This window comes from Microplitis demolitor, chromosome 5 (genome assembly GCF_026212275.2).
Source record: "Microplitis demolitor isolate Queensland-Clemson2020A chromosome 5, iyMicDemo2.1a, whole genome shotgun sequence".
Lineage (NCBI taxonomy): Eukaryota > Metazoa > Arthropoda > Insecta > Hymenoptera > Braconidae > Microplitis > Microplitis demolitor.
The window spans coordinates 5,434,246-5,461,536 of NC_068549.1; the positions used below are offsets into that span (position 1 = coordinate 5,434,246).

The 27,291-nt window shown below is 27.6% G+C and overlaps 4 protein-coding genes across 5 annotated transcripts in view; 1 reads left to right on the plus strand and 3 right to left on the minus strand.

Moving 5' to 3' along the window:
* LOC103580573 (elongation of very long chain fatty acids protein 7) overlaps window positions 1-16,223 on the minus strand; it is a 34,199-nt gene extending 17,976 nt beyond the window's left edge. Inside the window, exon 1 of the mRNA XM_014445259.2 lies at window positions 16,081-16,223. The gene's annotated coding sequence lies outside the window, so the exon portion shown is untranslated. The remainder of the gene's footprint in view (window positions 1-16,080) is intronic.
* Window positions 459-15,295, plus strand: LOC103575955 (elongation of very long chain fatty acids protein 7). Of its 2 annotated transcripts, none has more exons than XM_014445262.2 (5): window positions 459-1,042; window positions 5,781-6,121; window positions 8,524-8,661; window positions 12,144-12,386; window positions 13,466-15,295. In XM_014445262.2, the coding sequence occupies exons 2-5, from the start codon at window positions 5,786-5,788 to the stop codon at window positions 13,655-13,657; spliced, it is 909 nt and encodes a 302-aa protein (XP_014300748.1). In that variant the 5' UTR covers window positions 459-1,042; window positions 5,781-5,785; the 3' UTR covers window positions 13,658-15,295. The 2 variants fall into 2 exon arrangements, with proteins under 2 accessions (XP_014300748.1, XP_014300750.1); XM_014445264.2 differs by lacking the exon at window positions 459-1,042 and adding an exon at window positions 1,171-1,334.
* Window positions 16,224-18,868: 2,645 nt separating the features above from the next.
* Window positions 18,869-21,889, minus strand: LOC103575956 (NADH dehydrogenase [ubiquinone] 1 beta subcomplex subunit 7). The gene is made up of 3 exons (XM_008555965.3): window positions 21,663-21,889; window positions 20,844-21,012; window positions 18,869-19,102 (listed from the first exon to the last, which is right to left on the minus strand). The coding sequence occupies exons 1-3, from the start codon at window positions 21,769-21,771 to the stop codon at window positions 19,012-19,014; spliced, it is 369 nt and encodes a 122-aa protein (XP_008554187.1). The 5' UTR covers window positions 21,772-21,889; the 3' UTR covers window positions 18,869-19,011.
* A 1,038-nt stretch (window positions 21,890-22,927) lies between these two features.
* LOC103575972 (odorant receptor 4) lies at window positions 22,928-26,571 on the minus strand. The gene is made up of 5 exons (XM_008555983.2): window positions 26,213-26,571; window positions 25,748-26,140; window positions 25,482-25,686; window positions 23,738-23,893; window positions 22,928-23,664 (listed from the first exon to the last, which is right to left on the minus strand). Exons 1-5 carry the CDS (start codon window positions 26,569-26,571, stop codon window positions 23,623-23,625), a joined length of 1,155 nt encoding a protein of 384 aa, XP_008554205.2. The 3' UTR covers window positions 22,928-23,622.
* Between the last annotated feature and the right edge of the window lie 720 nt (window positions 26,572-27,291).

Consider the following 27,291-nt stretch of genomic DNA (forward strand, 5'->3'; position numbering starts at 1 on the left):
CTAATTAGACCCAACGATTAATTCTCGGGCATTAAAAATCTTGACACTGCAAATAATACGCTAACGAAGAGTAAAGTCTGACACAGCGTGGTCTCAATCTACTGATAAGTTAAAAAAGTTTTGTCACTCTTTCAAGTATTGAGCTTTTGGATATCAACTATTATAATAATCACGAGTGATATTAATCAAAAAAATCTCTACTTTATTTCAAAAAAATATAAAAGTTTCGATGACGCTAAATAATAATAAAAAACGGCACGTAGCTATAATACAAAGGATTCATATATTAAACAAGGACCTTGTATTTTGAATACGTCGGTTATTCACATGGTTCGAATGACTTAGGGACACGCGCGAGGAAATAGGAGGCAATGTTCCCACTCCCCAAGTGTCCGGGTCTGGTTGGGGCCCCACTTTGATAGTTAATATTTAAAGTCCGGAGTTTACGGCGCCTCCAACTATTCTTATTGTAGCAACGGTTAGTAGTTCGATGTGTCTGTAAGATTGTGTCTTAACTGTCCATTGTACAGACTTATCGAGTGTTAATCTGTAATTATTGATATATTTTAAAATAAAATTAGTAAAACAGTTATTGAATATTTTTTTCTCATTTCACTTGACAAGTGAGTACGAGAATAGATTATTCACTATTACTAGTATCTTAAAAGAGAAACATCCGGAAGCCGAAGAAGAAGATTGGTGGATGATGTTGGTCATCGTATGACGATCCACGTTAGAGTCTTTCGAAGTGGAACTTTAAGAGAAAGGTGACGTTGAGTTCTCGCGCTACGGCTAACAGGATTCGCGGCACCGATACCTACGTCGTCGTTTCGATAATTCATACTTGTTAGATTTTGTTCTGTGAAAACTATCATGCAATAATAATAATAATATTAAATAATAAATAAGTTAAAAAAAAAATTTAAGTAACAATTATGTGATAAGCAATTAATAAGACAAGGATTAAGAATTAAATTAAAAAAATTACTGCAGGATTTCAGTGTCAGCGCATTGTAACTTGATAAAATTTTAAACACTGCAGGTAAGCAATTAATTAAAATGTTGAAACAATTAAAAATATATCGCCGCAAATCACAAGTTTTATGCTGACTGTGACATTTATTTTTTATTCATAATTAAATAAGTTATTTTAATGACTCGAGTGTGGAATGACAGCTAAAATTTAATAGTGACTGGTTGACTTTACATTCAATTTTTTTTAATATCTACGAACTTGATTTCTTGAATCGCGATTGGAAATTATATACGCAAATCTGATAGTTATACCGTGATTTAAATTTACCAGATCATGTTCGAGTTTTCTTCATACTGAGGTAAAATAATGCAATCGAACACCTATAAATAGGCTACGAATTATGACAATTTGTATAAACTATACTTAGAGGTAATCATTGTCAAATATTTCGACCACAATTGCGATAGCTGACAGATAAATTTTTAAAAATCAATTTATATTTTATCGGACATAAAAAACACTGCAATATGTCTATGTTAAATAATTATATGAGTACTTAAGTGGCCGAAAAAAATTGAACGTAATATTAACTTGCATTATACATGTAATTGAGTCTGAGTTGATAGTTATTATTTACTCTGTATGTTGACATAAATTAAAAGTGGGCAAAATATTGCGAAAGGCTTTTGGTAAAATTAGCAAGACGGGGTACATGTATATGGTACAAGGTTACTTCACAAAAAATAAAAGTTTCTTAATGATTTTTGGATCAAAATATTCGTTGAGTAAGAAGTTTTAATTTTTCAAGGATTACTGCATCTTCTGTTTAAAAAATATATTAAATAATTAAAACCCTGAGGTATATTAAAACGAGAAATCCTTCAAGATCTCGATACTTTTTGCAATTTTCAACAGTTGTTATAAACTTTCTCATTTATTCCAATTAATATTTTACTTATAATTAATATACATATATATTTATTTTAACTTTTAGGAAATTTCTTATACTGTTATTATTTGTCAACACTAAATCATTACTTTTATTAGAAATATTCATTTACACCGTAAAAAATCAAGAGTGATCATGGATTTTATTTAAATTCAAATTCACTTCGACACTCGAAGTACCGAAGTTTTTTTTCGACGGGGTAGTATGGATTTTACTTAAATCCGCATTCACTCTGATTCGAAGTTTGAATATTAAAATAAAATCTTCGGAGTTAATTTCAAGGGAATCAAATAAGTACACGGTTATTTATTTCGCATTTACTCCAGATTTAAACCGCGTTCACTCCGAAAATTTAAATAATTTTTTTTACCTTGCTGAGAATTATAATATTTTCAGTAAAATATTTTGAATTGACAGAAGTAAATAATAAAGGAAAGGCAGAAATAAATGTAAAGATTAAATACAATATTCTACTTAATGTAATTGGGGCCATGATAATCTTTAGTAAGAACCTGCGTCGAAAAGCATGTGCCGTTGAAAAGTCAATACGGTCACGGATGACTACAAGAAAGTAAAAAGATAAAAGAGATAGGTATGTGAATAACGAGAAGACGTTTCAGTTACTTTTACCCACACTACGTTTTGGTAAAATCCTGTCTTGACAACTTTTCATGTAGTTCATTATCCCTACGAACTGAACAGCTCATAAATAAATTTGATCCACTTTTTTTCAAGTTCAATAAAATAAAATCGAATAAAAAATTTTAATAAATTATTTTTAATTCATAACAATATTAAGTAGGTTAATTATTATCGAACAATTATCAGATTTATTAGAAGTGAAGAAATGTACAGAAATACAAAAAAGATATTTTTTTTTTATTATTTTATATTGAGAAATTTAATAGATAGTATATGTTAGTTTTGAGCAATTGAAAACTACTCTCTATTATTTTAATTGCATTTTTTACTATACATCATACTAACTTCATTTTATCTTCCGAAGAAAATAGTATACACAACAGTGGCATACTTTTTCATCAATCCAGAACGATTCATCACGAATGCATACATTATATTGATATTTGAAAGTACAGAAAAAAAATATTCTTAATAAATCATAAATTTATTTTAACGTACACAGAAAAAATAACTCTCGGCTCAAGAATAATTTTTCAACCCAACAGAAAAACAAAAATTTTTTTGAATTAGGATAATTTTTTTTTTGAATTAAAAAAATTTTCGCGCCAAGAAAATAATTTAAGTTAATCAGAAAACTACTTATTTTATGAGCTTGACATTAAAATAAAAATAACTAGAAAACAATGCGGAATTCGATAAAACTTTATTAGAATAACTTGTAGGAAATAAAATTGTCTACAAAAAAGGTCCCATGATATTTTGTGATGTTTAATAGTTTCGCCGGAAAAGTAAAAAGATCTCAAAATATAATATGAATTTGACTTCAACCTCAAATAACTTTTGAACAAATAAATTTATCAAAAAATTACAAGAAATTTTTTTTGTAGAGCATTCAATTACCTACAAAATTATGCCAGATAATTATTCCTATGACGCATTTCTGGCTACTTATAAAAATCAGAAGACAAAAAAAAATTTTTTCCATGTTATTCTTATGGAAAATAAACAAGTGCAATATATAGATATACAGTTTGCATGGAGTGATCATTTCTCAATTTTTTTCAATCAGTATTTTTAACCAGGGAAGCTGTTGCTCTTTTGAGAAGAGAGAAAAATGAAAAAAAAAAAAAAAGTTTTTCGAAATTTTTATTTTTATTGACAGATTTATTATCTCTAAAAGACATGGCTATTAATGAATAAATTATAACTAAAACATAACGTTTGAGTCGATAGTAGCGACGGCGTTGCAAACGATTTACAATTAACCAGGCTCTCGGCCCACTAACCCACTAACGGATAATTCTTCCATCGGCAACGGCATCTCTTACGGCCTATACCTCATCTTCCTTGTTTCAATCGGTGAAACGCGATATTTCTCTCACTCTCGAGATTATTTGTGAGCTTGAGTAAACTTTCTCTGTAACAAGTACCGTTCATCTGTGATCAGCTAGCTATGTAAAGACTCGATTGTAAGATACATATCTCGTTGGTTCTTTCAAATCATCATTTTCAAAAACGCCCAATAATTTTCTCGTTAAAGATTTAACCGACACTTCAATCAATAAATTATTTTTATTTGTACAACGATAAAACGTCTGTGAATTACTTATAAAAAAAAAAAAAAAAAAACGATAAAGAAATTTTTCTAACTTTTTTTTGATAAGTAATAAATAAATTTTTTTCTTTTATTAACGCGATGCTAATGTCTCCTTTTATTTATTCCATTAATTAGATGGAGATTACAAGCATTTCGTTTTATTCTTATACTACTTTTTTTTTTTTTTTTTTTTTTTTTTTTTTTTTTTTTTGGAAATTTAAATATTTTTATTTGATATGTTGATTTTTTTCATTTAACATGTAAATTTTTCGTATTACTCTTGCTTTATAGCTTTAATATGAACACTTAAATTTGATAATATTTTACTTTTTATTTTTATGTTTTTTTTTTTTTTTAATACATTTGAATTTTTAATAAATATTTGCATAATTACTTACAAACTTAATGATTTATAAAACATAAGACTACGAAAAATAAAAATAATTTTATCTCCTCGACAAGGACAGTCACTGTGTCTCCTTGAGCTATCATACAACTTCATAAACTAAAAAGTTGTCTCATATTTAAATCCACAAAAAAATTTATTTATGATTAAATATTAGCGATTTTAAAAAACTTTCATGTAACTTAATGGTTTTCCGAGATTTATTAAAATCATTATGTCGTAATGTTTAAATTTTGTGTCATCGTACTAGTACTTTCTAGTGATGGTTTCCTAATGGAATTAACTTTAAAAAACTCAATAGATCATGTGAAAAATATTATTCAACAAAATAAGATGGCATATAGAAAAATTATTTATGAGTGTAAATAAATATAATTATATAACTACGGCTCTTTTAATAAAATAAATTTTTCTTCGCTAATAATGGTCACATCATCGTATTAAGATGAAAATACGATGGTAAAAGCATGAGAAGAATTATAATAGAGAAGGAACTTTTATAAGAATCATAGTTATTACTTTGAATTGATTCAAGTTAAATTATAGGAATTGTAGACAGAAAAAATGGATTTTTTGGCGCGAAAAAAAGTTTGCGTTTTTAAATGAAAACAAAAATTTTCTTCGAACTAGAAAAAATTTCTTGGCGCGAAAAATTTTATTTTGACTGAAGAAAATTTCTTCTCGTCCTAAGAAAATTTTCGTTATCAATTGATAATACAAAAATTTTCTTCGAACTAGGAAAAATTTCTTGGCGCAAAAAATTTTGTTCTGACTTCACAAAAATTTTTTCTCGCTCTAAGGAAATTTTCGTTTTCAATTTATAATACAAAAATTTTCTTCGGACTAGAAAATATTTCTTTCAAAAAATTTTATTTTGACGGAAGAAAATTTCTTCTTGTTCTAAGAAAATTTTTATTATCAATTCATAATACAAAAATATTTTTCGGATTAGAAAAAATTTCTTGACGTAAAAAATTTCGTTCTGACTCAAGAAAATTTTTTCTCGCTGCAAGAAAATTTTCGTTATCAATTTATAATGCAAAACATTGCTTGAGGCAAGTAAGGATTTTCTTGACGCAAGTAAAAATGTTTTGCATGAAGAAATAATTTTTTTCAGTATATAATTGTTAGGCAAAATAAGATTCTATTTTTAATGTCAAATAATGTAAATTTCTAAAATTATAAATAATTTTATATGAAAATATTTCAGTAAAAATGGCTTCAGCAGCAGCGGAACTAGTGGCTGAGCGTGAACCAGAACTTCTAAAACCACATGATCTTAACGGATCATTTGTTGGAGCAGAAGATCTTGTCAGAATGGCTTTGGAACAGTATACGGAAATCTTAGAGTCAGCATCAGATCCTAGAGTTAGTAACTGGCCTTTGATGGAATCACCGATACCAACCTTTCTCATTGTTTTACTTTATCTGTATGGTGTCGTGATACTCGGTCCAAAAATGATGACAAACAGAAAATCTTTTCAACTTAGAAGTATTCTTGTTGCTTACAATGCATTTCAAGTCATTTTTTCTCTAGGCATGCTCTACGAGGTAAATTTAATTTATGTTACAATCAATACGTATTACAATAATAATAAATAATACTTTCGACTACAGTATAGTGACTACTCTATCAAAAAATCCATATGGGAATCCAGCCTAGATTCGTATGTGGAATCCCTTATGACATTTTCGGATGGATTCCCATATGGCTTCCTATACGAATCCAGCATAGATTCCGATATAGATTCTCACATGGGTTACTATGGGAATCCACACCATGTCATATCCATATGGGAATCGTATGGAACCCCATGTGGATTTTTACGAAGATTTCCCATGAGAATCTAAACCATGTCAGAGTGGGAATCTAGGTACCCACAGTTTCTCATTGTAGATTTACCATATGGGAATCCAGATACCCATACTTTTCCTATGGGTTCCCATGCAATACCACATGGAATTTTTTGATAGGGCACATTTAAAATTATCAAACTAAATATTTTTTTCAAGTTTATATAATAATCGGGTAGAGGTGCCATTTTTGGTCACTTTAGGACTAATTTTGGACACTTGAAAATTTTAAATAAAATAATTCGCAAATCTCCTATGACATAATTGACTTCTTAGATGTGTTCAAAGAAACTTCTATTATAGTATTGCTGCAAGTTTTTTTTTATACTTCTTCATTAATTAATATAAAGTATTACACGTCCAAAAATGGAGTAGTGGCCACAAATGGTACTTTTATCTTACTATTTAATTCATCAGTTAAAAACTTTAAAAAAAAATTATTCAAACTTACAAGTAATTGTTCTATGATACACTTTAATAAATTTTTGAACTCAGTGTGGTGTAAATGACTCGGTGTAAAAATTTTGGTGTAAAAATTACACTAAATATCGTGTTTAATTTGGGTGGTGTCAATTAATAATTTTTACACCTTCAAGTAAAAATTTTGTACACCATTATTTTATACAACACTGCCGTCCAAAGTTCTTTGGGGCCATTTTTACATCAGAATTTTTTACAGAATATTATTTTATAGCATCGTTAAAAGTGTAAAAGTTGCCAAATATATATTAATTTAAAAAAAAAATCACTAAAAATAATTTTTTTTTTTCATTTCAAAAAAATTTATAACTATCATCAACCCCTGTAGATTTTTTTTGTAACAAAATAATAAAACTCGTCTTTATTCCAACGCGTAAACATTATAATTTCAAGTATATACAGAAAAATCTATTAATTTATCGAAAGGAAAATATTTTTACAGTTAGCGTCTTAGCAAACAAGTATCTTGTTATTTGGTAACTCTCAAGAACTTGCGTAAGTGGAATTTAACGTAGTTGTATATAAAAAAAAAAAAAAAAAACATTGCAAAAACAAATTTTTACAGCCTTTAATTATCAATTACTGCAAATGTAAAAAATAAAAAAGACATTAAATACGATTCTTAATTTTTTAAATATTTAATTTGGTTATCAAATTTTTTAAAGTTATTTATACGACAAAAAATTATGATCCTCACCTTGACCCATTATGATCCGTAACTCAATGCCTACAGGTAGAAAAAAAAAAAAAAAAAAAAAAAAAAAAAAAAAAAACAACACCGGTTCTTCAACTTTTTGGCCCAAATATTTAGTCTCTGGTGAAATACACTCAAGTAAATCTGAATTAAATAACTATAATAGGCACGTAAGAATTTATATATATATATATTTATATTGTCTGTTTCATCATCAAACGATCACAAAAGTCATTAAAAATCAGTATTAACTTTTAAAAATTTGTGTTTATAATAATTATCACATGAAAAATAAAAATTTTTAAAAAGATATTGAAGATAAAAGATAAAATTATCTCAATGGTGGGCACGTTTGGTACATGATGGATGATTACACAAGGCCGATTTGCACATGTGTTGCCGTTCATTAAGGCAAAGCATCCTGTTTTAGAGCGTTTGTGCAACGAACCGTTTTTTTTTCTCTCCCTCTTTGCAGAATTTCTTTCGATTACTTTCCATAAATCAAGGCTTCTGTTCGTGAAATACTTTATACTTTGTAATGGCAATCGCGACTCTTTAAATTATGACGAAAACTCAGAGATACCAAAGAAATATTATAGCCTGAGTGCATTATTTGAAAAATTTATGATTCCGTCCGATCAAGTAAAATTGATTAGCTAAAGCACTAGATAAAAAAAATATCACGCATTCACAGAAAAAAAGAATTTCTTGAGACAAAAAATTTTTACTCGTCCTAAGAAATTTTTTATTTGTCCCAAGAAATTTTCGCATTATTAAAAATGAAAAAAAAAATTATTAGGGCGAGAAAATATTTTCTTGATGGAAGACAAATTTTTTTTTTCTGTATGTAATAAACCTAATATGTTACTAAACATTCAAAGACAATAAATTATTTTGTATTTTTTTTTTTTTTAATTGTCTGCAGCACCTCATGTCCGGATGGTTATTGGAGTATAGTTATAAATGTCAACCAGTTGATTACTCGCACAATCCCACAGCAATGCGAATGGCTAATTTATGCTGGTGGTATTTCATTAGTAAATTTACAGAATTCGCTGATACGGTAAGTTTTGGTTATTATGATTATGCTTCAAACAATTAAGTTATCGATAACAATTTAAAATAATTTTCTTAATTACAACATAAATTTTTAATAAAATATTTCAACAATCGATTGATTCAGCGAAGATTATATTCAGAAATTTTTTTAACTATGCGAAATTAAAAATATTATTTGTAGAATTTAATATTTCAGAGCTCATTGTATTAAAAAAAATTTTGAAAATTAAAAAATGCATATTAACACGAAATATTCTTTGAGTTGGGGAACTAGATCTTTTAGCTCAAAAAAAATTTTATAATTTGTATTTAATTGAAATGCTCTAGTAGATGTCGTCAACAGTTTTTGTCTCAGTTTCAATATCTTTTTGCTACTATTACGTCACTGTATGTCAACATTTGACGGAATAAAATAGAAAGAAAAAAAAAGTGTGCAAAAAAGCCGTCTAAGCGCAGAGCTGGTAGAAGGCCCATAACAGAATATATCTATATATATATAGAAAAAAAATACAGTCCAATCTCCCCGCTTTGCGTTTGAGGAATATAATTTATCGAGGACAAAATGAGGCTTGCAAAAATATCCGTCAGAGGTAACACCAGTGAAAAAAAATGTAAAGTGGGTTTTATAGAAAAATCTACCGTCTGTCATTACTTTTAGTTAAGAATAAAAATGAAGACTAGGCAAATTTCTGAAGATAGCAAAAAAAAAAATAATAATGTCCATCTAGTGAATGGTTCGCGAGATATCGTGTTTACGTACGTATATCTCGAAAAACAGACCAATTGACGTCAAACTGAAATTTTTTTTTATCAAATTATTTTTAATGGTATACTCAGCAAGACTTAAAATTATTTTGAAATTGTTTATTGGAGTACTCTCTTATTATTTTATTTTTTTTCTTATTTAAATGCTATGTAAAATTAGCGATGATTTAAATTGACAAAAACGTGGATTTTAAGTTTGGCGACAGTAGAGCAAAGCTTCGAGGTGCGCAAAATGTTATTTACAATTCTAAAGAAAATTCAGGAAATTACAATAAAATAAGGAAAATTTTTTTTCTATTTCATTGCGTAAATACTTAAAAAATTTCAATAAAACTTATGACAATTACTGTGGATAAAATCTTATTAATTATTTGGGTAATTATATTGAAGTGGGGCTGCCTACGTTTTTTGAGATAAAAAAAAAAGTATTTGAGATACGGACTTCGTTTTAGTGCCATTTTTTTCAGCTTTTCGGCGGATTTGTTAATCTTCATTGATAATTGGTCGAAAAATTGAGTTACCTATTTTTTTTTCCACTTTTATATCTAAAAACTAGCGTACATGTTTCCCGCGCAAGCGCGCGCGTGTCGTTTACACATATTTATTTTAATGTATATTTTCGTGTCGTTTGCATATATTTTTTTGTTTTCAACCAATCACGTTACAAATAGTTTGGCTTCACATATATTTCATCTAAATTTTATTATAAGATTTTGTAGTTTTTTCAGTTTTTCAATGATTTTTCACTGAAAACTATTTTCTGGGTTATTATCATATTTTTTCATCAATCCCCACTTCTATATAATTACCATTATTTGCGAAATTGGATTAAAAATTAGTGGTTAAATTATTATAAAAAATTAGAAAATAATTTTTTTCGAGAACTTGATTCAAATACTTGTTACAAGCCACAGGTTTGATCCGTTTGAAAACTTGATTATAATAATTTATAACAATATTTATTCGTTGCTATCGCAATTTAAATGAACTCAGTACGAAAAATTAAGCAATTTGATAGGTATTATGAAGCAAATTTTGCTTAGACACATTCCCACATACGCTTACACACTAAGACATTCGTACAAAAATAATCAAATGCCGAAATTATGATTTTCAAAAATCTATATCGACTAAGAAAACGATTTTTGAAATTTTAATTGATGACAAATTTTCTTTATTCTTTTTTCAATTAAATAAGTAATCATTGGTATTAATAACTCTATTTATTGTAAAATGAAATAGCAGAGCATTAAATTAATGAACAAGCACTAATTTATTTTAAACGCTCAGATGCTTCTATGACATGCTGTTAAGAAATTACTACTTATATCAAACTTAATTGAGAAAATTGCAAGCTGGTGGATTAAATTTGTATTGCTTCATCGACACGCTAAACTAATTTTTATTAATACTTAAAAACAATCTAATATAATTAATTATTAACTCTGTTTATACTTAGATAAAATTATTTCAATTATAATATTAAGTACACTTTTTTAGAAATAGAATATTTGAAAAGAAATTTGTATAAGAACGTTTTAACCAATAGATTAAAAAAAAAAAAATAATACAAGCCAGCAATAAATTATAAACGCAATCTCATATTAAAGTACAAATTATTATTATAAATTGTTAATATTGTTACCCAAGTAGCATACTTGGCTTTGTGACATCTATATCTGCTTAAGACTTGGCACAAGCGATTGTAAAAAATTAAAAATTATGGTAAAATAAGTCATCTAAATTATTTTTTAATTGAAATGACGTTTTTAAGACGAAAAAAATAACATAAATTTCTTATGACTTTTATACTGTGAAAAAAACTGGGGTAAGTCCAGGCGGTGTAGATGTTAAATTTTTTGTGTTAAATTTCAACACCGAAAGCGGTGTTAAAATAACACCGCCAAAGGTGTAAATATTCTTTACCGGTATAAAAAAAATTTTCCGATGTTAAAAATATTTTTCAGTATAATGGTGGGAGTAAAATTGAGTAATTTTTAAATAAATTAAGTACAAGATAAATAATTATTTAAATAGTACATAGCAAAATTGAAATTTCCTCCAGACAATATTCATTTAATTTTTACATTTTTTTCGATACAAATGATACTCAAGTTAGCAAACCATTAACAATTTTTGAATTTTGTTTTTAAGCATTTAATTAAAAAAAAAAAACTAAAAAAATGCACGTGTAGAAAATTAAAAAAACTATCAGTGCAATTTTTGAAATATTTTTTTTTTTTTAAATTTATTGTTTTTAAAAAAATTCAAAAATTATTAGACATCGGCTAACTTCAGTATCACCATAAATAATTATTCAAATAAGAACATAGCAAAATTAAAATTTCCTCCATATAATATTTATTAAATTTTTTTTTTTTTTTTATATGTAATCCATTTTTTTTTCTAATTTCTATATGTTGATTTTTTTTTACACCGATTTAACATCGCCAAATCAAACCGCCTACGGCAGTGTTATTTCATTTTAACACCGCTTTTTTACAGCGTAGAACCAACATCTGAATGTCTTATTCATATAAAATAAATATGGCTTTGAGAAAAAAAAAAAAATTGTCTTGTCCTTCTGAAAGACATCTTTATGACATCTCAAAGTTGTCTTTGTGCTACTTGGGTGGTTAAAACGTAACTTATTCATCGTTGTACGCAAACAATAGAATATTTTTAATAAATGGTAAATAAGCTTATAATTTATATTTTCAGATATTTTTTGTACTGCGCAAAAAAGACAGTCAAGTGACATTTTTGCATCTATATCATCACTCGTTGACCCCGCTGGAGACGTGGATATGCGTTAAATTTATAGCCGGTGGCCACGGCACCCTTGGTAATCTCATCAACAATGCTGTTCACGTAGTCATGTATGCATATTACATGCTATCTGCAATGGGACCCGAGTATCAGAAGTACCTATGGTGGAAAAAACATTTGACAACAGTTCAGTTGGTAAGTGGTCATATTAATTCAAGTTATAATCGTAATTTATACACAATAAAATAACATGAAACTGACATAAAACCAAAACTCCCGAGGGCAATTTAAAGTGAAAACCAAACGGCCTCCTTTAAGAACAAGTAATACGTACTGAACCAGAAGTACACGTGTGTGGTGAAATGAGAAATGCTTTAGGTATATAAATAACTTAAGAAACTCGGGGCTCAATCAGGGTGAATGTTAGCCTTGATCAATTATCACGAATTGAATGGTTTAATTCATAATTGTCGAATATTGCGAAAGTATATATGTGATTACCGGATAATTATTGCCAAATGAAAGTGAACGGTCTAAGTGCATTGCGTTGTGATTGTCGGTCACTTTGCACTAAGCCAACTTATAAAGGGCAACTAATCTTTTATTTCCGATGACCCCTTGTGATAAACATATCGTGAAAAATACTCGTTGGCTAATTTTTTAAAAAATAATAATACTAAACTAACGTATAAATTTTTTTTTTTTTTTTCAATTAAAGTAATTTTTAGTAAAAATTAAGTACAACTTTTAGTTAAAAAAATTGACATTTAAAAAAATGAATGAATTCGAAACAAAAAATGACACCAATATAAGAAGAATATTTTTGATAAAATGATTTGACAGCGATACCAATAGAATTAGAGATTGGACATTCTGGATTATATCTGGTGAATTAAAATAGTCGGGTAAAATCTCACACTAGAAGGGGAGGGAAAGTGAAAAGTAGATATCTACCTACGTTGGGCAATTCTGACTAACTTGCTTTGCTGGACTGGAGAACTGTAAAATGTCGTAATAATTTGGCATTCCGATATGCTGTGAGACCACTGTCGAGTTGTGGATAGGCCGCGTGCCTTTAAGAACCTCACCTATAAATTCAACTATCTTGTATGTACACACCAAATCCCCCGCCACCCCCTGACTCACGAAGACTAGAGAAGAGTTTAAACTCTCAGGTATACGCAACTGCCACTTGCGAATTAATTTATTGCTAAATCTATCTCACAACACATTGATTTATGTATACTAATGATACTTTTTTTTTTTATTTACAGGTACAATTTTTCTTAGTATTTGTACATAGCGCTCAAGCACTCATTTTTGACTGTGGATACCCAAAACTTGTTGCTACATTACTTCTTTTACACTCTACGATATTCTTTGTTCTATTTTTGGATTTCTACTCTCGGGCATATCGTAGAGAAAAATCTATTGCTGCAGCAAAAAAATTAATTAAGAATGAATAAAAAAAATTATTGTATATTAAAAACTACTTTTATTATGAATATATGAAAATCTAGAAAAGAAAGATGACATTAATGTGTACTAATTTGATTTTTTTTTTTTACACTAAATAATATTTGTCGAGATAAAAAAAAAGATATTCAGTAGGGTGACCCAAAAAAACCGTCTTTTTTTTGTTTTCGAGTCATATGAAAATTTTTTGGTTTAACATTTTCAGAATCTTCTCCAAAAATTAGCTCGATAAAAAATTAAGAGATCGCTCACGAATTTCGAAAATTCCAAAAATGAAATTCGAATTTTTAAAGAATTTTTTTTTCTAGTGGCAGCAATAGTTTATATCTAAAAATAATGAATATGCGGAAAATTTCAGTCCAAAATTTAAATTAAACGTCGCTCAAGAATTTTGAATGTTTCCGAGTGCTCTTTTGGACGTTTTCGAGCGACTCTTGAATATTAATATTGAAGCATCTCAATTTTTTCTTCATTAATTTATATCATAATGAAAAAAAATATAACCCGAAACATAGAAAAAATTATTTATTTACATACTTTTTATTTTTTAATTCAATTTTTAGGTTTTTTTGGTTATTCAGATCTTTCACAATTTTATTGTTCAAGACTGGCCAGTATATTTTCGGTTATGCAAAAGTTATATTCTAGTAAAACGACAATAATTGAGTTATAAAAAAATACAAAAATTAATTCAAAATATTAGTTACCTATTATGAGTTAATATTCAAAATTATTGAGCGACGTTTAAAAATCAATATTTTGAGCTAAAATTTTCAGCATGGTATTGATTTTACAGATAGAAAATATTTTAGCCACGAGAAAGAAAAAATTTTTTAAAAAATTCGAATTTCAATAATTTTTGGAATTTCCGAATTACTTGAGCGACCCCTTAAAAATTTTTTACCGAGCTGCTTTTTGAAGAGGGTTCTTGAAAGATATTAAACCAAAAAATTTTCATATGAGACTCGAAAACAAAAAAAGTCGGTTTTTTTGGGTCACCCAAATATATATATTCAGAGTCATGATCTTAGATGTATCTTAATAGTATGATAACTATAAATTAAATGGAAGTACTTTAAAAAAATAATTAAATTACTTTATTTTTATGTACTGTAATATTATATAACAATTTCTTTATTTAAAATATAAATATATAGTTGAGAGAATAAAAATGAATTAATGACTGTTCTTAGGAATAGAGTTTATACTATAGCATTGTTTAGTTTATCTCTCAGCAGTCTAATTGTAAACATAAATAAATAAATGTAAGCAATATTTACATGTTATTGTAAGTATGCTCAATGGTATTTAAGTCATTTGCGAATAATTAAATATTTTAAAAAAAAATTTAATCCAAGATATTTTGTAAATTTATTTTAAAAATATACAACTGTTATTGTTATTGCAATTCAATCAAATTTAACATTTAAAATTGATGACAATGCATACTTCAAAAATACGTGCAGTAACACTCGTTATTCCGCAATGCGTATAAAATAAACATAATATATTAAATTTGTATAAATAGAAATGTATAATCATTGGTGTGGCCGCATCAGAATCGGTGTCAATAAACAAATTAAATAATATATCATAAATAAGTCAAGAAAATTTAAAGAGTAAATTTATTTTAGATTTTTTTTTACCGTCTAATTTTTCTCCCATTTGTTTTTATGACAATTAACAATTTTTGGATTTTTTTTAACAAATAAATGACAAAAAAAAAAAAAAAGAAAAAATATGCACATGTAGAAATTTAAAAAAGTCATAAGTGCAACTTTTTCAAATATTTTTTTTTTCTGATTTATCGTTTTTAAAAAAATCTAAAAATATGAGACGTCGGTTGAGTATCATTTTCTTTTTTTATATATTAATAAATTTAAAAATTATAGTTAATTAATAAGAATTTTTTTTACCTTCTAATTTTTCTCCCATTTGTTATTGACTAACATCTCCATTACTATTATTCTTATTATTTATCAATTTATTAAATAATTCTCTCAATGATCCTGAAATTAACAAACAATTAACAATTTTCAGATTTTTTTCAACAAATCGAAAAAAAAAAAAAAAAAAAAAAAAAATGCACATACAGAAAATTTGAAAAATTATAAGTGCAATTTTTTCAAATACATTTTTTTTCAATTTTCATTATGAAAAAAATCCAAAAATTATTAGACGTCGGTCAAATTCAGTATCATTTTTTTTTTTATATAATAATAAATAATTTCTAATTAACATTATAATTCACAGTTGATTAATAAATGGATGTATGATAAAAATGTCCTAAATTAAATGTTATAAATTTTCCTACGTATCATCAATAATTTTCGATTTCATCAGATTCTACAACAAGGCATAAAAAAAATAACTTATTTATAAAATACAATATGATAATATACAAAAATTTTACCTTGACAATGAGTGTTGTTATCACAGTTTTTGTTACACTTATCAATGATATAATAATCAAATTTTAAAAATAAATAAACAAATAAAGAAAGGAGAGTATTGTCAAATGCAGAATTTACACGTCGCGATATTAAAGGAGTTGCAGTCGGAAAACTCAAGTCTCATTTATCGATTACCACGAATTGAGAGTAGTAGAATAACCGCTATTTTACTAGAATATTACTAATAAGAACATTGCAACTAAATAATAATTAAAAATTAAGAATAATAACAATGAATTTTTTTCCGATAAACAAAACGTAATCAAAATTTTTAACTCGAAAATTGCTAAAAAAAAATGTATGAGAATTTAATTAAATTTAGATAAATTTAGACATTACATATTGTATAGAATAAATAAATGAAATTAAAGAGAAAAGTAAATGTTACAAAAATAGTAAAGAGTTAATTTTAATTAAAACAGAATTGATTTTATAAAATTATTTGTACACTAAGAACGATTTATTTGAGCCAAATAGGATTTGTTTCATACAAATAAACCCCATATTTGAACGGACCCCATCACTATTTATTTCAGACAATCATATTCATTAATTTGAGGCAAATATATGGTTTATTTAAAGCATTTGTTTAAATTAAATAAAGATTTGTTTGTAAACAAATCTTTGTTTAGATGGTGGCGACCGTAGCGCCACAAGTGTAATTTTTTTCAAACAAGATTTGTTAACTATAAACAAATATATTTGAATGAAATAAATGATTTTGTTCATATCAGTCAAATTGACAAAAGTATTTGATTCGATGAACCCTTAAATTTATATTGCGGAATGCAGCTTACATAATATTCTAATGGCGGAATGTCATGCGCCTTTGCCTTAAAAAAATGTCACGTGTGCATCGGGAACAGACTTATGTTTTAAATGCATAGTGATGTAGATCATTAATTTATCTATGGGTAGAACTTCTTTTTATGAGTGTATCATTTTTTACCATACATGTTTTTTTCTCAAATGGAAATAAAAAATCATACATTTAAAGGTTAAATATGTATTTTAATCAAATAAATACCCCTTATTAAAAGAAACGATTGGAAACGATTAGAAAATCAAAATTTTAAATACTTTTTAATGCCTTTGAATACTTTGAATCACCTTTCTTAAGGACTTTTAACATTGCAAGTTGTTTCGAATCATTTCTTTTGATAAGGGACTTCTCAATAATTTAAAATAAATGTATTTATTTGAATAAACAAAACTGTGTTCTCTATGTTGTAGAATGTATGAATAAATTGATAAAGATGATTTATCGCAGCCCGGATTTTTAATTTGGCGATTATAGAGCACTACCTCTGCGTTTCGCGTTCGATAATATTTTTTAAAATGATTACAAAATTTGTTTTTAAATGTATTAGTTACAGAGTCGAAAAAACACAATTATTCATATACTATTTTATCCGATTACAGGCTTTCAAAATTATTTTTATTTTATGTTTATATTTATTGCAAGTAATTAATTTTTTTTTTTGTTTATTTCTAATAATAAAATACATAATTAACACTCAGAAGTGTCAAATATTTTTAAGAATAAAAGGACAATAACTTGTTTCGATTCGAAAGTCCAAACTGAAGATAGTTTATATTAATACTCAAAAAAATTGGCTAAAGTCTAACTGGTTTCAATTAGAACTTACAACTGATTTGACACATTTGTATTTAAATTGACTCAATAAAAAAAAATTATACAACTAAAGTCACATTGCTACATCTTTTATTTTGTGATTTTTTCACGATGGAAACCGATTCATTCTGATTAAACTTAATCGGATTCAATCAAAATTTTCAACCAGGGTTACCCTGATTAAAAATACTCATTGAAAAGGATTGCAAATTATTTCAATTCTTTTCAATCCATATGGAGGTTTTCGAAAGTATTGAATGGAATTGAAATTTTGATCATTTTAATTCTATGTACTTCTTTATAATTCTTTGTAATTGTTAAAATGGAATTCAAAAGTATTGAAAGGAATTAAATCTTAGGAATTCAAAGGAAGGATTCAGAAAGATTCAAAAATGTCAATTTATTTTAATTCTTTCTAATCCTACACTCGATCCGAAATATCGAACTATTTTGGTATTGAGGAGGATTCAACAAGATTCAAAAATGTCAATTCATTAAATTTTTTTTTCAATCCCTCCGCGTGACCCGAAATGTGAAATTATTTTGTTATTGAAAAGTATTCAGAAAGATTGAAAATTTCAATTCATTTGAATCTTTTTCAATCCTACTCTTAACCCGAAATATCGAACTAACTTGATATTGAGAAAGATCGAAAATATCAATTCTTTTGAATCTTTTTCAATTCCTCGGAAGTTTAGAAATTCTTATATTACTTTTGGATTTAATATGATTGAAAAGTATTAAATTTATGTTCAGATGGAAACCTTGGGGTATAGAAAGTATTCAAAAGGATTCAATTCTTATCTTTTTCAATACTTTTCAATGAGTATTTTTAATCAGGGTATTTTTGGTTACTTTAAAAAATAAGCTCTTCATTAACTAAAAATTGGATATTTGAAAGCTGATTAAAATTTTCTTGATTTGAAAAGTTACACATAATTTGAAAACTCGGATAAATCGAAAATTGACGAATAACTCGTAAAGTTACGAATAATTCAAAAATTTTCGAATTATTCGATTTGAATTTGATTATATTCGATTCGCGCACCCCTAATATTTATGAAGTAGTGTCTAAATGAACTTAAATAATAAATAATAAAAATTGATTTGATTATGGGTTTGTATAGATTAAATTTTATTCAATAATTTTATATTATATACACTAACAAGAAAATGTTGATTTTATTAATTGCTATTTTATTTTTAACGACGAAGAATAATTTAAATATAAGGATGTTGATAAATGAATTTATTCTTATGCCGCAGCAGCTTCTTTTTGTTGCTTTCTCTTTTGTCGAACTAATAATCGACGTTCACGTTCATATTCTTTCATTCTTAACACGTAACTGCAATAAATTTTTTCCGTCATGAATTTATGTAATATTAACATAAATAAATAGATGATTGTCTTTGAGAGATCAACCCTACATAGTTTAATAAATTTTCAAAGACTTATACTAATTCAGAGTGACCTTATTCATTCAAATTTTTTTTATAATTGCAGTAATTTTTGACTGAAAAATTTTATCGTTTGAGGAAGTATAAATAAATATTTATTTATGAAGAATTGTTGTTATACTTTGTATACTTATATTGTGATAAAACTTTTAATCAATTTATTTACAATTGTAACTGATTATTTTTGTTTTAATTTGAATTATAAAATCAACTTAATTTATCTCACAGTTCAAATCATATCAAATCACTGAAGTACAAAAATTTTATAAAATAAAATTCTATTTAAGTCAACAGATTGAATAATAATAAACATTTTTGAAATCAAAATAAAATATAAAAATTTGTATACTATAAAAAGAGAAAATTATTAAATATTTTACTGGTTTCAAGTTTAAATATATGATGAAAACTTATTATCAATAAAAAAATTTTAAAAATTGTAAGTTGATTTTAAACTCTTTTTGATTTCTAATAAGGAATTAATTGATAGCTACTCTGAATTATGATCACTTTCTGATAAAAAAATACCTTTAAAGACCCTCGAGCGGTAAAAAAAAATCTGTCAAATGTTGGGGTGTTTTTGCAACATAAATTCTTCAAATTGATCGAATAATATATAATATAACTTTCATGAAAATTATCATTTCATTGTCCTCTGAGCTGAATACTTGTATGAGAAATATAACTAGTTGCACGCAGAGAATTTTTCCGTTAAAATTACCTATAAAGTTTGATACTGTAAAGACATCTAGCCAGTAACTAAATTTTTACTGTTTTGTTAGTAGAAATTGCACTTAATTTTTGTTCGACGTGGTCTTCGTAAGAAATTAACCGATTTCCACGTGTTTTGCGGCAATCGTAAGAGCTTGTTGCGGCTTAGATTTGATCAAACACAGAAACAAATCAGTCGAGCGGTTTACGAATTATGCAACAAAAACTTAACAAAATTTTTTTTTATTTGTATTTGTCGTATAACTTGTAAACTACTAAATTGATCGACTTCAAAATCTATTAAGATCTCAGTCTTGATGAACCCTTTCGATTGCCGCCAAAAACGTTCAAATCGGTTGATTCGTTTCAAAGATATCGTTGGACAAAAAAGTTTACACACACGCACACATACATACATGCATACACACACGTGCACACGGACCTGATTTGGAAATAGTCAGAATAGATTCCTAGGACCTCAAAATATCGAGATCTGATGAAAACTCAATTTTCGAAAATCGGACCGAAACCAATAACTTCCTTTTTTTTTTCAATTTTCAATTTTCATAGCGGGAAATTAATAAAGTTTCTTTCAACTAATGATACATTATAAACTGCAAAATTTAGTGACTATAATTGTAATTACATTATTATAAGATGTAGTCTTAATTTTTACAGTGCAAACTATAATATTTGAAGTTTTTTTTTTATGAGAACCCTGTTTTCGCACTATAAACTGTAATTTTTCTAGTGCTCTATAAACTTCGGAAAACATTAACTCTTATATGTAGTCAATGCTTTGTACATTTTATTCGATTAATTCAAAAAATTTATGAAGCAAAAATTGACCTCCTGACGATATTTTTCACTTCTCTGTACCCTTAGCTAAAAAAGAAAATAATTTTATAAATCTCTTACTCTTCATAAGCGCAAACATCCCAAGCATGTTTTTCAGCGCTACATTTAATCATCCATGGCACATTGTCATATCGGCATTGCTCTAATTTTAAATAATGATGTGCACAATAATCTCTTCTTTCTGCTGGAATCATCGCGGCTGTCATTTCTTGTTCAGTAGCGATCATAACTAAAAAAAAAAAGTTAACAAAATTCAAAAATTTAAACTAATTATTGTAATTTCATTTTTTTAATAACTGAGCGGTTTATAATTTATTGAAAATTATTTTTTCCCTTTTTAATTTTTTACCGATATGATGATTGGAAATAAAATTTGATTACTGCTCTACTTAACAAAAGTATCAAAGTGATGTGTGAGTTTTCTATTAGTTAATTTATCAATTTCCTTTGATGTTGAAATTGAATAATTTAAACAAAATAACACAGTATCACTCTCATAAAATATGATTCTAAAGTTAGTAGACAATTAACAATTTTCGGATTTTTCTTTTTCCAAAAATTAATTACAAAAAAAAATTGATAATACGCGCATATAGAAAATTTAAAAAATTATAGGCGCAATTTTTAAAAATATTTTTATTTTTAAATTCATTATTTTGAAAAAAAATCTAACTCATTCATCGTAATATTAAAAAAATAAAAGAATCAGAGCTAGAAAAATTTTATTGAAATTTTGAATGTCATCTAAAAATTTAAATTCACGACTTCAATTTTTTTCCTTATCTAATAATGATCCATTATATTTATGTAAATATGATAGCAAAATACGAATATCATCCAATTTTAATGTAAAAACAAAGGTTAGAAAGTATCCATTACCTCGAGGTTTCCTTCCTTCTTCGAATCCATATGTAGTAGGAAATGAAGGTTTTGTATCTCCTATAGGAGTTACATCAGGTTCCATAAACAGAGAATATGCACTACCCATTTTTAATTTTATTCAAATTATAATTCCTTTTATCCTACTAAACAATGTTACAATTTTTTTTAAGGATTAAGAGTTTTTGTTCTATGATTTTGACTTTTGACTTTTTACTACTACTGACATCTAGGGGACGTATATAAGATTTCTTATGTAATATATTACAGCTATATATACACAGATAGCCATTTCGTCCGCAAATTGACGCAAACTTGCAACTGAAAGTTGACGTCAACATTCTTGGCAAGCGCAACAGTTGACAACAACTTATCGCAGTTATATGCAATAGTTAGACGAGTAAAAAGTTGACAACAACCCTGATAGCCAAGTTGACAGCAAACTGGCGACAATCAATTGCCGCAACCTGTTGCCAAGTTGGCCGCAAAAATTGGCAATCAATTAGTTGACGGAAAATTGCCTTCGATTCTCTTAGAAAGTTGCCGACAATTTGGTGACAACTTGTAGTCAACAGTTACAAAAACTTAAAGTTGTTGACAAGTTGGTCGCAACTAATGCACGAAAATTTTCTGGTCAAAAAGTCTGGTTATCAGGGAACTTGACGAAAATTTCGTTGTCGTGTTACCTTCGCATAGTGGCTACAAATTGCTGCCAAATTTCTAAACAAGTTAAAAGCTTACTTGTAGCCAATAGTCGGATAGTTAAATGTTGACATCAACTTGACAGCACAATTATCTTTTTTCTGATACTTACTTTGGTAGACATTTTGATCGCAAGTTGACGAAAATCTACAACTGAAATAAGATGTCAAGTTGACTGTTAAAATTTGATGGTGCAAAATAGTTGACAATAACTTGTACTCAATTTGGAAGTAAAATTTTACTTTTTTAAGTTTTTTTCTCGCAACTTTCTGTCAGATTGAAATTGACAAAGGTATCATAAGCTAGTTGGCGCCAAAAATTAATAATTAATAATAAGTTATAAATGAAACAATTACTCTGGAAACGCTCTTTTAAAATTCACAATTACGCCAATTTAAAAGTTAATACTTAATTAGTTGTGCGTAACTAAAAATCCAAAACTTAGTTTTCAATTATGATAAAAAATATTAGTATATTATGTGACAAGGGATATAACAAAACGATTTCAGACCAGGATAATATCAGCCCCCGTCTACTGCTCAGGCAGCCAACTTCACCCAGGACTGAAATCGTTTTGTTTCATCCCTTGTCACACACAATATACTATTCCATAAAATTAAAAAAAATATGTTTTAATACTGTTTAGGGAAAACTGACTTTTGCTTTATTTTGAAAGAATGGTGGATCTTCTTGAGTGAGATTATGATTAAAATTGAATTATACCTACACGATTTATCATTGTCCAATTGGGTGTTCAGTTTTCAGGACCTGCCTTAAAATCAAAATTATCAGTCATCATTGAAGTAGTAATTTTTTTTTTTAGATGCCAGTATTGTACGGGAGTAAAATTGTGCTCTTGCTTCTTAATATAATCTATTAGAATACGCGAATATCCAATTGTAATTACTTTTTATTTATTTCGTAAGTAATTACTGTACATATATTTTATGGAATTTTTTGTTCTTGGTCGTAAAAAGACTGTGACAACAACGTAAAATATCGTAAAACCATCGTGAAAACGCATTGCGAATCTAGAGTCGCGACTGCACAAAAAACGCCGTCTTCAAACAGCATTTGAACTGCTTCTTTACAGCGATTTCACCGCGTCCTCAGAATTGTCAGGGTAGGGAAACAGCTTCATAGGTCCTAAAAATATCAACATCTGCTGATTCCTTGATTGTCGTATCACGCGTTCCATAATTGCGGTAAACATTTTTGTTCATTCTAATATCAACTATCGTTAGATGTATTTAACATTTCACTGCAACACATTGTAAATCGTGTACGCAACTTTTATGACCTTTTAAAATTAATGAGTGATTGTAATTATTGATAAACAAAATGACTATGAAATAAATAATGAATTTATATACCTTGGTGAAGGATTCAAGGGATAAAATTATGAAGAAGCTGCTTGTCATTGCAACCGGTCGGTAAGATTGACGAAGAATAATTACAACTGATCTGCGGATATTGTTACTCAAATAATACCAATTCGAATCATATATTGCCGTAGATATATCTGAAAACTTTATTTATTTGATAATGTGACAATCATTAAAATTGAGATTCTAACTCTACAATGTTAGATTCGAATTCAATTCACAGTGCACGAAAAAATGGATTAGATCGACGAAGATCTTTGACGATGAAAAATTTAAAAAATAACAATTTACTTCATTTTTCCCGGATAACGCGGAATGTAATTTATCGGTTGCGTAACAGTTCAACCAAAGACGAAATAACTGACAGCAAAATAATCGTTTAACACGATAAAACCACATATTAATTATATTCAACCAACATATTTATAATATCGATATTTTCTATTAAATTATTGTTATTTTTATTCTAATTAGACCAACATATAAGCTTGTTTTCGTGTTGTGTCCATTTATCATGATTTTTGTGTGTAATTATTCGACATTAGGCCAACACATAAGCTTGTTATCGTATGCGCTAATAAAGTACGGAAATTTCATACTGAAAATTTGAATTTTTTGCAAATATTACTTGAAACGGTTATTTTGTCTGCGGTTATTTAAGCGTGACACCAATTTATCATATGTTCAAAAACTTATACCGACTTTTTGTCTCTATAACCTTTGATGATCGCTCCATAATATATTGCAATTGGTTCATTACACTGATAGAAGGATTTATTTGAGAGTAAAAAACTAGATTTATTAAAACTCTTGTGAGAAGCTTCTTTGAGACAAATAAATATTTATTAATAGTTAACAAATAATTCTTTCGCGAATATTATCGATAGATGGCTACATACAATCATATGTAGTTGTATATATTAGCATCAGACTAACTGGATAGTAGTAAGCGTTGCCACACGACCATATTTTATATAAAATATAAAAATTATTTTAAATAATTGTTTGTTAATTATTTAATAAAAATAATTTTTTTGTTATAATATATTCTTCATCTTTCCACTTTAAATAATTTTTTAAAAATATTGTTATTATTTATATTATAAGAGAATTAGGTTATATCTTCAAATACGTTAAATTGCGTCAAATGAATTAATTATAAAATATTAATAAATCATTTATTATACATTAATAAATATTTTTTTGGTGCAAGGAAACACGCTCTAACAAATAATTTGTTGACTGTTAATAAATATTTATTTGAGCCTGTTCATTAATAAACCATTTGTTAAATACTCACAAATCTTATTAAATCCAAAGAAATCCTTCTATCAGTGTAGTTTAAATAATATCAACAAAAATTTTGAAAAATCACTGTTTTCGACATTTTTTCCGGATGTTTCATATACCAACGCTCTGGTTTGATTCAAAGCTTATACATGCATTTTAATTTTAACCCTTACTCCGTCGTGCTATGAGCGCAGCGTCGGAATTTTCATTAAAAGATCATTTAAAAAGAAAATAAATTTCCCAATCTTTTGAAATTTTATGAGTTCTTATATTTTGTAGGGGCAAAAATTTTGTATCTTTAATAGTATATATTTGTCTTTGCCTTTTTTACGACGCATTATTATGGGGTTATTTTACTCATTAAACTAGTTACCCCATTTTGTTCTAAAAATATTTTAAGTTTTTTTTTTTCTTTGAAATGCACTATAGTATAAATACTTACCTCGATAGTCAACTTATCAGCACAATAACACGGCAATAATATTTGAAAAAACATTGCAGTTATAAATGCAAAGTTACCAGCAAAACTCATCGTCGTCGGTTTTGTGTGTGACAGCAGATACGCGATTGTACAAAGAAGAAGTGAGCTTACAGTATACTGCACAAATATCACGCTTGAGAATATTTCATTGATAAATTTAACTAAACTAAAAAAAAAAAAATATCTTTTTTTTCTTTTCTTCCATTTATCATAAAAAAATTACGAACCTCAAAATATCAATATGATATCTGACCCACTCGGCCATCAATTTACGTTCAGCGACAATGATTTCATCCTGTGTATTATTATTTTCTAGCATTACTTTCAATTTTTCTGTCATTACTCTAAACCTATATCTCAGAATGTGGATGTGCCCACACATGTAGCACATTATGCAGGGTAGCAACAAGTCTAGTATCAAATAAATAGTCGACATGCTGAATACTGAGTAAAGTTGATAGACAGCTGTCACCCAGTAGAGTTTATTTGTGCGCGAGTAGTTATAGGGAAACCACCCGTTGTACGGGAGAACTTGCGGTGAATCCATGACTGACATGTGCCCTGCAGAATATGTCATTAACGTGCTCATAATTACTAGTGGATAATAAATGATAATGTTTCTGCAAAAAAAGAAGAACAATAAAATATTAGAAACGCAGTGGCCGAGATTCGAACCATGAACTTGAATTTACCTTATAAAATCGGTGAATCGTTTGAAAATGGCTTCTTCTTGATGATCTCGGAGTTCAAAAGAACCTTTTCCGAGCGAGTCAAGGACATAAGTGATGCTTGTGCGATTCTCAATCATGCAGATTACTTTCTGGCGGACGACGACCATTGCGAAGATCAATGACAAGTTATCGACAAAGGCATCGAGATCAACGTTTTTGAACTCAAGGTCCAAGATCCCGGACAGTAAGAGAAAGTGGTTGATTATTACTACAATCGATCGGTAAATATGATAAAAAATTGCTTTTATCCCATGCCAATGTCGAGGTTTCCAGACTCCAAGAATACTGAGGAGATAGAAGTTCAATTCCAGAACTTTCATTGTATTAAAATAAGTCTAGTCACCAGTAAATTGTCCTTAGACGTCAGAATGTCGAGTGCATTGTCTCGGATTTTAAATATTCGTCGTAGTAAATTTTCAAAATTTGTCATTATAATAATTGACGCTGACAAAAATTATGCAAATTGCGTAATTGTGTAATAAGGGGCAATTTAACGGATATTGAAGAAAGCGAATTAATAATAAATAAGATTATTTATGAGCTGCGCGAATGGACTGCGTCAACATGGAGCCCTCAGTCTTTGGCAGTCTTTATAGTTTCTAAGAAGACTATAATTCAATCTATTGATTATGAGACTTGTCACTGAGTTAGACAAACGCATAATATTCAACTGCGTATAACTTCTGTACAAATTTGAGATATTGATTGACAAAAATCAACTAATCATTTCGTGTTGCAATTTGTAATTATTTTAATTGTTGTTAATTAACTTTTTCTTTGATGTTCGTTTTATTTTTTAGGGTCGTCGAGCGGCGTTGAAGACAAGAAAAAATAACACACGGGTTTGACAAAGGAAATAGAAGTCAAAGGGTGAGTAACATCCGGTAGGTAAACGCAGTTTAGTGACAAAACAAAGTGGTTACAACCAATAGGCCACAATTCAAAGAATAATGACTATTATTCAGAAACAATCAGACTTTGACTGATAACTTACGAATTTTTAATTTCTCACGGAGAAAATTGAAAAATTTTCAACAAAT

Bases quoted from the DNA above. Each gene is read 5' to 3' on its own strand.
- LOC103575955 (XM_014445262.2), top strand. From the start codon at position 5,786: ATGGCTTCAGCAGCAGCGGAACTAGTGGCTGAGCGTGAACCAGAACTT. The intron at 8,662-12,143 runs GTAAGTTTTGGT...TTATATTTTCAG, and splicing joins TTACAGAATTCGCTGATACG to ATATTTTTTGTACTGCGCAA. The intron at 12,387-13,465 runs GTAAGTGGTCAT...TTTTATTTACAG, and splicing joins ATTTGACAACAGTTCAGTTG to GTACAATTTTTCTTAGTATT.
- LOC103575956 (XM_008555965.3), bottom strand. From the start codon at position 21,771: ATGGGTAGTGCATATTCTCTGTTTATGGAACCTGATGTAACTCCTATA. The intron at 21,013-21,662 runs GTAATGGATACT...TTTTTTTTTTAG, and splicing joins AGAAGGAAGGAAACCTCGAG to TTATGATCGCTACTGAACAA. The intron at 19,103-20,843 runs GTAAGAGATTTA...AATTTATTGCAG, and splicing joins GATGTTTGCGCTTATGAAGA to TTACGTGTTAAGAATGAAAG.
- LOC103575972 (XM_008555983.2), bottom strand. From the start codon at position 26,571: ATGAAAGTTCTGGAATTGAACTTCTATCTCCTCAGTATTCTTGGAGTC. The intron at 23,894-25,481 runs GTAAGTATTTAT...AAATAAATAAAG, and splicing joins CTGATAAGTTGACTATCGAG to TTTTCAGATATATCTACGGC. The intron at 23,665-23,737 runs GTATATAAATTC...TAATTTTAAAAG, and splicing joins CCCTTGAATCCTTCACCAAG to GTCATAAAAGTTGCGTACAC.